General features: G+C 44.3%; 1 protein-coding gene across 2 annotated transcripts in view; it reads left to right on the forward strand.

Moving 5' to 3' along the window:
• Tnfrsf11a (TNF receptor superfamily member 11a) overlaps nucleotides 1-11,322 on the forward strand; it is a 57,348-nt gene that overhangs the window by 32,628 nt on the left and 13,398 nt on the right. Inside the window, exons 5-8 of one of the 2 annotated variants that reach the window (XM_021174134.2) lie at nucleotides 3,277-3,370; nucleotides 5,277-5,371; nucleotides 6,826-6,939; nucleotides 10,346-10,398. In XM_021174134.2, the coding sequence (XP_021029793.1) occupies nucleotides 3,277-3,370; nucleotides 5,277-5,371; nucleotides 6,826-6,939; nucleotides 10,346-10,398 (356 nt within the window). The remainder of the gene's footprint in view (nucleotides 1-3,276; nucleotides 3,371-5,276; nucleotides 5,372-6,825; nucleotides 6,940-10,345; nucleotides 10,399-11,322) is intronic. The other variant, XM_029484257.1, reaches the window with a different exon arrangement.

The following is an 11,322-nucleotide window of genomic DNA, read 5'->3' on the forward strand; positions in this document are numbered from 1 at the left end:
ATTGAATTGACTTGGGTTCACAGGGTAAAAATTAGTGTTTTAATTTTCACTCCTAGATAAAGCTGCTACCATTCTCATTATATGCTTTTTAAACTCTTTATAAAGTTGTAAAAGTTCACACCTCTTGAACTTTGGGAGTAGGCTTGCCCCGTGTTTGAACTGGGGCTGTGTCTCACCACTGCGATGCATTAGCACAGAGTCCATTCGCACTTCCAGCTTCTGGGTTGTTTATGAAGCTGCTGAGACTCACTTACAGTTCCCCTAGCACCTTCCGAGGGCTACATCCTTGCTCACTAGTGACGTGAAGTCCGGTCTATTTTTAATGCTCTGCCATCTGAGAACCCCATTGTGTCCTTCAGCTCTGTGGAAAGCACAGAAGCAGAAATCCTTTCAACTTACCACAGTGCTTCTGAGAGTCAGTCACTGTCCCAGCTTCTAAGAAGTGCTACAAAGCAGGTTTTCAGAGCATAACAAATGGCTGCTTATGCCTGCCAGTCTTTCACTTAAAGACACGATTTTAAAGCCAGCGTGCTTGGACAAGGGCTGGGAAAATTAAAATATTAATCATTTGAGTGCACATGGAAGAAAGTATCCAGCTCGCACGGCAGGCCTCTGCATCAGCCCTGACTCATCTGCACATGCTCTCTCGGAAAGTCAACTTGAGCTTTTAATTCGCAAAGACGGACCTCCCTACCATATTGACGCTCTCCCTTCAAATTCTGCTTTTAGAAAAGACAAAACCCTTGGCCTGGCCATGGACTTCCCACCTTTGTGAACTAGGTTTCGTGAACATTATGATTTCTGGAAGATGTTCTTGCAGGGCAAAAAGGAATAAAAAGGGCATGGCGGCTCCTAGGTCTGACGGAGAAGGTTTATTGGAGATAAATAGGAGAGCGTAGCCAGAGGCAGACACATCTGGGAGAGTCCAGAGTGAGCATGATGGGAGGTGGGGGGAGCTGGGCCATGTGGTGAGAGTTGGGGGGGTGGCGGAGAGAGAACAGATGAGAGCCAGGAGACCAGGAAGAAGTCAGGATTTAAAGGGTGAAAAGGAGCAGTGTAACCAAAATGGCTGCATTGTATGGGGAAGAGCAGTCCTGGGAAGATCAGCTCAGCCCCTGGGCTGGAGGAGTCAGTGGGGCAGCAGGTTACACCAGCCAGGTGGACCCTGTAACAGGGACGATGCTGGGAAAACCTGCTGACCACCAGCATCAGCTTTCATATGTTAATAGGCACCTCAGTGAGCCTTTGGCCATGGTTTGAGACCTAACAGTTCTCAGTCTTAAAGCCTATGCTTTTGACTGTAGGTGAATAAAATTTCACTCCTGAGGCTGGGGAATGTAAGCTCAGTTGGTAGAAGGCTCACCAACTCTGTGCACAAAGCCCTGGATTGATCCCAAGTTCCGAATAAAAACCTGGTTGCACATACCTGTAATCCTAGCACTCCGGCATTAAGGCAGGAGGACAGAAGTTCAGGGCCATCCTTAATTACACAGTGAGTTTGAGGTCATCCTGGGCTACAAGAGACTCTCTACCCCCAGAAGAATCAATCGCTCATGCCCCAACTTGCAGTGTATTTGAATTCAAAACAGCTGACCTGGTCCCAATACCATTCTTTGACCACACTTCTGCTCTGGGCCAGTAGGGAAAGAGAAACAGGACCAGGCTGCTGTGAGTGCAGTTTTATGGTCTCCAGTATTTCAACTCCTGGCTCAGTTTAGTACAGCCAAGACTTGGGTCCACAGCAGGATTTGGAGCAAATAGAAGTGGGACTTCTCCTGTTAGTGTGAGAAGCCTGGTTGTAAAACTGTGTACATGCAGCGTGAATGCCAGTGTCTGAAGAAACCAGAGGGCTTGGATCCATTGGACATTACAGGCTGTTGTGTGCAGACTGATGTGGGTGCTGGGACCCAAACTCTAGCCCCTGTGTTCATCTTTAAAAATGTTGTCTCAATTAATATTAGTTGGTAGATGGTCCTGTCATTGTTACAATTGTTGAAAGTCGGTCACACTGCCATATCAGCGTGGCGATGTATCTTATTTACTGAGCCAAATTACAAAAATCAAACATATACCTCCTATCAGACATGTACCAAGAATTTTAATATTATTTTAGGTTTGTATTTGTGAAAAATAAGTCCTAGAAATGCTACTAATTTCCAAAGTCATTTGTGGGTTTGGCACCAGCCAATGGCCTGATGTTGGTTTCGTGTTGTAGTCAGTATTGTTTGCTTGTGCAAGGCCTCGTGGGCCAGATACAGTAAAGACAGGAGACCCAGAAAGCCTGAGGCATTGCTTAGGTGCTAAGTTAGCTTAGGAGGAACATGAGAGTGAATGAAGCTCTCCGGTCAGGGCCAGCGTCTACTCTGAGGACTGTGGATGAAGGCAAGGTGCACACTTTCTCATCACTCGAGTCCGTGTTTGCTTGGGATGCAGCTCAGTCCACCTCCTTCACGTATTGTCTGTAATTACTTCTGTGCTATGAGCAATTACAGCAGAGGCCATAGGTAGCTATGTAGGCCCTTGGTAGAAAAACTTGACACCAATCCTTGTACAAGAGGAACAGACTTACAAGGTTGGTCTTGTTTTGTTTGTTTTTAGGGGGAAAAGGTGTTGTTGGTAAGCTGCACTCCTTAACCTGGTGAAGTGAAGCTGATCATGTCACTGTGGCAATGTGCCACCATTTATTTACGTAGTTTACTGTTGACTCGGGCATTTCTGAATTGTCCTGGGTTTTGAAATAATAACTTTTGTAGTGAATAGTGTCTTACAGCCCATATCCAACATGCTTGGGACTAAATGTTTCAAAAACCACTCCCTACCCCTTGACTTTAGAGTAACTACATACCTTGGATTTGGAAGAACAGCTTTCCCTTAAAGAATGTGATGGCATCACAATTGCCTGCTGGTGAAAACTGGTGCAGCCATGAAGGCTGGAGATAGACAGACAGCAAATTCCAGCTATGTAAGGCCAAATGGGAAACAGGTTGAAAGCAGAGCTGGCCTTAGCTGGACATTAGTCTCAGTGTCCTGACATGACAGAAGCCAGTTTCTGAGCAAAACTCTGTAAGGCTTCCTCTGTAAGGCTTCCTCTGTAAGGCTTCCTCTGTAAGGCTTCCTCCACCCAAGCCTGGAGGAGCTGAAGGCAGGAGATACAGCTGGCCAGACAGATGGGAGACATGGGGGGCGGTGGGTGCTCCAGGGACATGAAACCATCTTGGCCGATCTCTAAGTGTCCCCTTGCTTTTTATCTGGTTTTGTTTGTTTGTTTGTTGACAGTGCAGCTCAACAAGGATACGGTGTGCACACCCTGCCTCCTGGGCTTCTTCTCAGATGTCTTTTCGTCCACAGACAAATGCAAACCTTGGACCAAGTAAGTGACTATGCAGAAGCCCAAGGACCAGTTGTGTTTTCTAAAAAGGACCCAGGATATGTTTTGTAGAGCGTGGTGTGGTGAGATGGAAGGAGTGTCTTGGTGGTCCCATGATAAGGCACCCCTTCCCCCTCAGGTACCAGCCATACAACAGGTATAGTATAGAATAGAGTTTATTTGGGGGCAGGGGGAAGGGAGTTGAGAAGGGAGGAGAAAGAGAGAGAGAGAGAGAGAGAGAGAGAGAGAGAGAGAGAGAGAGAGAGAGAGAGAGAGAGAGAGAGAGAGAGAGAGAGAGAGAGGGAGAGAGAGAGTCACGAACACGTGGAGAGAGGCGGGAGGGGTGGGGGGGAGGAGAAAGGGGTGGGGTCAGGGAGAGAAGAGAGTCAAAAGGGGCAGAGAGAGGTAAGAGGGGTCAAACACCTATTTTATAGCAAGCCCGGCCTACCTGGCTGTTGCCAGGTAACTGTTGGGTGGAGCTTAGAAGGAAAGTTAACACCAGTCAGCCTCAGCAGCTCTGAATGGAAGGCAGGTTCAGTGTGTTAGCTTCTTGTCGACTTGGTTCAGTGGTTAGTTTCTGTCCATGCCACAGTAGGGACCGAGCCTGGCATCGTTGTCTTCTGGTCTATAGAAGTGTGTGTACACTGAAAACACCTTGGTTCTCTTGCATAGTCCTGAATCTCTTTTCATGCTGAATAACAGAGGTTCATCTGGGCCTTTTATTTTATCCCATCTATGATCATCTTGATACTTCATATTTATCAATATTTTAACTTCCGGCTTATTTATTATTTTTGTTGCTGAGGCTGAGCCCAGGGTCTGGCACATACTGCTAGCTTACCTGATTTTCTTTCTACAATCAGTTGGGAGTCTCTGTGACTTCTAGATCTGCCATGGTCTCACTGTGGAATTGCACCAGACCTGACTTACTTCCCAAGCTCCTATTGACAGCCGTGTAAGCGGTTCTGGGTTTTCTGCAGGGATAAATCTCGTAGCGATGTGTGGAACGCAGACTGTGCATCCCTTACCCACTTGCTTGCTTGGAACGACTTCAGACTTTTTTCAGGTCCTGGCATGTTTTGATGTGTACTGAGAACTTGTGGGGTGTAGGGATAGATGCCAGGTCTCAACCCAGTTGCTTTGTCTCTCATGGCTCATACCCACGGTCTAAATTACTTTTACAAGTGAAATAAAACGTCATGGTGTCAGGTTTCCTATTGTGATTTCCTGTCGGTGTTCCAGGAGTTCCACATTCTGACTATCGGATTTGGGGTTAGGGGTGTACAGTGTGTATACACACGCAGCACCCCCCACAACTTACGTGGAATAGATTCCCAGGCTCTTCTTTGCATCCCATTGTTTAATGCTAGTGATAAGTGCAAGGAGTCTTGAGTTGCACACCTATTCTTGATGGTTTCAAAGCTCACGTTACCCATTCCACAGGCTGCTGCTGTTGCTTCTGCTTCTCCTCTTTGCATCTTTCCCTGCTTTCAGACTGGGGCTCACTGTCAGGATGCAGGTGTACACCACCACACTTAGCTCGGGAAGCTCTTGTTAAATGTTGATTCCCGATGCGTTTTATTCAAGCTTCATGCCGAGAAGTCTGTATTTTTTTTTTTTTTTATATTCAGAAGTGTATGCACCAAAACTCTCAGCATTTGGAAGCCTCCTTACTGAAGTCCCTCAAGCTTGCCCACTATGTTCTCAGTAGTTCTTAGAATATTCTCCAATCGCTCCACCCATGAGCTTCTAAGGGCTTCTGCTCCCGTGGCGAAGATGGGGAGTCAAACATCTGGAAAGAAATGTCTTCCCTTCCTGAAGGAGCTGGGACTCTAGCTCATTTCCTTTGTTTGGTTTTTAAATTAGAAGCATCAGACCACAGCCATTGCTTGCTTTTTTTTTCTCACAGCTGCACCCTCCTTGGAAAGCTAGAAGCACACCAAGGGACAACGGAATCAGATGTGGTCTGCAGCTCTTCCATGACACTGAGGAGACCACCCAAGGGTAGGAGCAGCAGAGCCCGTGGGGTGGTACTGGCCCAAGGCCACCTCTCTAGAATGACACACTGTATCTGCAGGGACTTATTTGTGCTTTCCTACTTCTTCCATCCACTATCATCTTGGTATTATTTTCATTTTTTCATCGGTATCTTATTTTATTGTTTTAAAGGTTTATTCTTTTTTATTTTATGTGTATGGATATGTTGAATGCACCTGAGTTTGTGCACTGCCTATGTGCATTGCTCAAGGAGGCTAGAAGAGGGCGTAGGGTCCTCTGGCACTGGAGTGGCAGACAGCTGGCAACTACCACTTGGGAGGTGGGAATCAAACGCAGGTCCTTTGGAAGAGCAGCCAGCGCTTTTAATTGCCGAGCTCTCTCTCCAGCTTCCCTTCCCATTATTTCCCCTTCTTCCCTCCCTCCCTCCCTCCCCCCCTCCCTTTCTTCCTTCTTTCTTTCCTTCCTTCCTCCCTCCCTCCCTCCCTTCCTTTCTTCTTTCTGTCCTTCCTTCCTTCCTCTCTCTGACTTTCTTTCTCTTTCTTTTCTTCTTTTCCTCATCCCCCTCTTCCTCCTCTCTTCTTCCTCTTCATCCTCCTCTTTCTCCATCCCCTTCTTCTTTTTGTTTTGTCTGCTGTAGATTTGATCCAATGCCTTTCACATGCTGGGTTACTTGATTATATCTATATTTATATAATCAATATCTCTATCTATATCATCTATATCTGTATTTACACTGAGTTAGGGGTAAGCTATAAGCATATATAAATGTATATATTTATTTTATATATAAATATATTTATTATGTGTAAATATATGAACTTATAAATCTATATAAACTTATAAATATATTTTTACACTGAGCTAGGGGTAAGCTATAAACATAAATGTCAATGCCATTGCCCAGGCATGGTAGAGAGTGATAGTCATAGTGAGGGTGTCTATGGAGAGGTTTAGTTCAAGCCAGAGTCTTATCTGTGAGTGTTTGTAGATTAAGCTAATCTAAATTAGATTAAATAGGCTTCTGTCTGGTTGCTTTAGGCGAGTGGATCAGTGTAGGGGATGGGCTGCATCTCAGAAAAGAGCAGACTGGGAAAGATCTTTCTAATGTGGCAAAAGAACCAGGCTACAGAACAATAATAACAGGCTGTGAACACAGAAATCAGGGTGTTTAATGACAAACCAACTCAGAGGACCATGATAGCATGGTGGATGGCATTGAACTTATTCTAAGGTAGAGATAAGACCATGGGCCTGGGCTCATCTTGCCCAGAGGGGAGGCACCTGAGCAGGGTGGAGTCCATCCTCTAACATCTGGAAACTCTCTGCAATTAGGGTGGGAGCTCTCCATTGCTGTTTGCCTACACACCCACAGCCTTGATTCTTGGGCTGTATTTACAGGGCTTTATCTTTTAATTTGTGAAAATGAATAATCTTTAATACCGTGTTTTCTTCCACCACAGAGGCCCAGGCTTACCTGCCCAGTCTCATAGTTCTGCTCCTCTTCATTTCCGTGGTAATAGTGGCTGCCATCATCTTCGGTGTTTACTACAGGAAGGGAGGAAAAGCGCTGACAGGTATTGTGTCCATGGCAGTATCTGAAAAGTGGCCATGAAGAGTATGATGCTTTTCCAGGGGACACTTTAGGACATGAGTAGATTATCCCTGACTGTCACAGAATCTGCTTTTTGATTATGGGGTAGTAGCTCACTGGTTAACAGCATTGGCTGCTCTTCCAGAGGACCCTAGTTCAATTCCAAGCACCCACCTCATATCTGACAATGGTCTTAATTCCAGTTCCAGAGGACCTGGCACTCTCATACAGACATGCATGCAGGCAAAACACCAATCACATAAAATAAGTGAATATAAATGTTACTTATTGTGTGTATTCATGATATGTGCATATATGCCGCAATGCATACATGGCGGTCAGAGGACAATTTTCTGGAGCTGATCCACTCCTTCCACCTTTAAATGAGTTTTGGGGATCAAATTCAGGTTCAGCAAGTGAAGTATATTTGCACTTTTGTGTCTGATTCTTTGTTTTCTAGTGGCAATAATAGTGACCACAACTGAAGGGCAACACTGTGTCTATAAGTAGACAATACTCAGCCTTTCTGAAACTGCTCATGGGTCACTGCTGGGAGCCACTTTGTGTCTCTGTGCAGCATTCCAAACACAAGGACTGTAGTTAATTCTGTAATACATCCCCTTGGAAATGTACCCATTTAAACAGAGACACATGCTCAGATAAATGGATGGGTGGGGGAAGTTTTGATTGGGATACTATTTTGAAGTATGAATCTAAAATTATGATGATAGATGACTTTATATTTTTAGAATTTAGAGGCTTAATGTAAAGTAGAAAACCCAATGTTACTCCATGTGGGGGTGATATCTACAAAAGGTTTGATCATGTTTTTAAACATCACATCTTGTCTGACCTTTAGATGGCATTGCTAAAACACATGGTTTTTAATAAAGCTCTGCCAGTTTTTTTTCAGATATATCATAATAATTTATTTATTTTTTACATTGTGTGTCCATGATGTGTGCATGGGCACATGTGCATGACACACATCTGTAAGTCAAAGGACAATTTCGTGGAGTCGGTACCCTCTTTCCGGCTTTAAGTAGGTTTGGGGGTGCAAATATCAGGTGCAACAGTGAAGCACGTGTTGAGCCAGATACTTGCAATCTTGGTACTGAGATCCTGTGTTTAAAACTAAAAGTTCAAGGGTCAGGGCTACAGCCCAGTAGTAAAGGGCTTGCCTAGCATAAGGAAGACCCTGGGTTTGATCCTCAGCACTGAGTGATGGGGGTGGGGAGAAAAAAGAGATGGTGTGTGTGTGTGTGTGTGTGTGTGTGTGTGTGTGTGTGTATGTGTATGAGCACATATGTGTATATGCAGGCGAGTGTCAGAGGAGTAGGAGAAGACAAGATATGGGGAAGGGGAGAAGGTGGGAGTCCATGGAAGCCAAGTGTTTATAATCCAAACGGTCAGACAATGAACCGGTGGATGAAGCCTGAAGGAAAGGTCAAGTCCACACTTTGTCCAGTGTAACCTAACAGGAATCAATCATTCCCAGGCTGTTCTGGGAAGTCGTGCTTCCCTGTAATCCTAGCACACGCGGCTGGGGAGATTGAAAGGGCATCCATCCCTTGAGCAATCTGGCTAGCTAGATTATCTGTACTAGTGAGCCTTGGGTTTAAGTAAAACAACCACGTTATAATGTATAAGGTGGAGAATGATTCATAAAGATACCCAGTGTCAAACATACACATTTATCCGCACGTGCACACATATACACACAGACGAATAGACACACATGTGAACAAGCATATGCATGCACAGCACACATACATGCATGCATACCACATAGATACATAAAAGCAAAAACAGAAGCATAACTTGCAGCTCCTGACTTGGGTCTTAATAGTGATGGAAGCCTTGGATTTTCCTAAGGGATGAGATAAAACTTCATCTTCGCATCACACTGTGCCAGAAGCACCTGCTTTGTCCTCCTGCCTTGGTTATCTTGCTTCCTCATATGCACAGTAAATTGTGAATGGAGCAGGAATGTCTGTAGTCTACCAGCATTGTGACCCAGTTGTATCGTTGGTATCTGGTGGATTCCTAGTAACTATCCTAGTTTGGTTTCTATTGCTATGGTAAACACTATGACTAAAAATAACTTCGAATGCAAAGGTATTTGTTCGTTTGTATTTGTCTTTCCATCTTACACTTTATAGTTCAGAAGTCAGAGCAGGAACTCGAGGCAGGAACCTAGAGGCAGAAACAGAAGCAGAGGCAATGGGGGAGTGCTGCTTACTGGCTTGTTTCCTGTGATTCACTCGGCTATCTTCCTTTTTAAAATCTTTTAAAATGTATTTGATGTGAATGGGTGTTTGGTCTGCATGTAAGTCTGCACCACATGTGTGCCTGCTGCTCTCAGAAGTCAGAAGAAGGCCTCGGATGTTAAAGATGGTTGTAAGCCTCCATGTAGGGGCTGGGAATTGATCCCAGGTTGTCTGGAAGAACAGCCAGTGTTCTTAACCATGGAGCCATCTCTCCAGCCCCTCAGCTACCTTTCTTATACAGCCTAGAAACTCCTGCCCAGGGATGGTATTGCTCACAGTAGGCTGGGCCCTCCCGCCTACATCAGTCAGCAATCAAGAAAATGCTCTACAGACAGTCCACAGGCCATGTTGATGGGGGCAATTCCTCCAACAGAGGGTCCCTTTTCCTCAGTGTCTAGGTTTTTGTCAAGTTGACAAAAACTAACTTTGATAGTCTTTTTCTCAGTAGAGATCAGCAAGTTCTGTTTTTGTTAAGAAGTAAGATGCCTTCAGAGTGTTTAATTCAGTTGACTTTTTAATTGATTGGTTGATTTGCAATCCTGTGCCGGAGTTTGAACCCATGTCTTTGCTTGTTGAGCAAGAATTCTGTCACTGAGCCGTGTACTGGTTCCTTTTGTGGCCCCATGCTGAGGCTGGAACCAGAGCTTTGTGCTGGACAAGCTTTCTGCCCTGAGCTTCACCCCCTCCCCCAGCCCTGGGTACATTATAACCAAATACCCAGGGATGCTGCTACTGGGCCGTAACACTTGCAGTGGGTATGTTTATATAATGAGAGAAAGTCAAACACACAGAGGCAGAGAATGACACAATGGTGACCAGGGGCAGGAAGAAGGAAATGAGGAGATGTAGGTCAGAGACTGTAGTAGCAGGTGTATAAGATAAACACGCTCAGCGAAGGATATTGTACTGGATAAGAACTGCTAATTTAGTCAATTCTTCCTGCCACATAAAAATCTCCTTCTGACACAATAGATAACTTAATCTATTTTATTATGGTAACGACTTTGCCCTCAAATTTATCCTATAACATCATGCTGTACAAGTTAGATATATAAAAATAATTACATTAAAAATGAGTAGAAAATTATAACATGAAGCTCTCTTCTTTTTTTCTTTCAGCTAATTTGTGGAATTGGGTCAATGATGCTTGCAGTAGTCTAAGTGGAAATAAGGTAAAAGTGTTTAATGCCTCCTTTAAGTCCTGCCACAGGCTCTAGCGCTGTAACTAGCCAACTATGGAACACACTGCTTACCAGGCAGTTAAACCTCCAGCCCAGAACTGATCCCTGCTGAGTAAGTCAGAGCCTAATGTCCTCATTATACCCCATGCCCACCCCTCCGCTGAGCCCCATGCTACCCCTGAGCCATACAGTAGTCTTCATTCCAATTTGGTGATCTCCACGTGTGTATTTTTAGACCTGACCTTGATCACCTAATACAGATTCCCCGGAGGAACCATTTATGACATTTCTTTACTCTGTAGTTATTTAATAAATCTTCTACTCTGAAATAATTTCAAAAATTACCAAAAAATACTAAGCAATGAAAGTCCTGGAACAATGCACAAGTTCATCAGTAGCTTTCACTTTATCACATAGATTCATTCTTTGCTCATTATATGAACAAAGTGAGCCTGGAGTCACTACAGAGTGAATGGACATAGTATAGTCCTCTGTCCTTAAATATCTACATGCACATTAAGAATACACAATCTTTGTCTAACAGTAAATTTACTAGAATGAAAAACCAAACCAAACCATCCAATCAAACAAATAGACAAATAAAAACCATCTGTGGCTGGAGAGATGACTCTGTAGTTAAGAGTCTCCACTGCTCTTCCAGGGGACCTGAGCTCAGTTTTCAGAAGTCAGGTTTGGCTGCTCACAACCACAGGTGGTTACAACCTGTAACTGCACCCCAAGGGGATCCTGGGCAACACACACACACACACACAAAATAAAAATAAATTTTTTAAAAAGAAGAAAATGAATGTCCATGTCTGTTTACTCTCTCCTTTAAAATAAATGGACACTTTGCCCCTTCTTAGAAATGGTAACAAAACACCCATGGAAGGAGTTACAGAGACAAAATTTGGA

This window comes from Mus caroli, chromosome 1, assembly GCF_900094665.2.
Source record: "Mus caroli chromosome 1, CAROLI_EIJ_v1.1, whole genome shotgun sequence".
Lineage (NCBI taxonomy): Eukaryota > Metazoa > Chordata > Mammalia > Rodentia > Muridae > Mus > Mus caroli.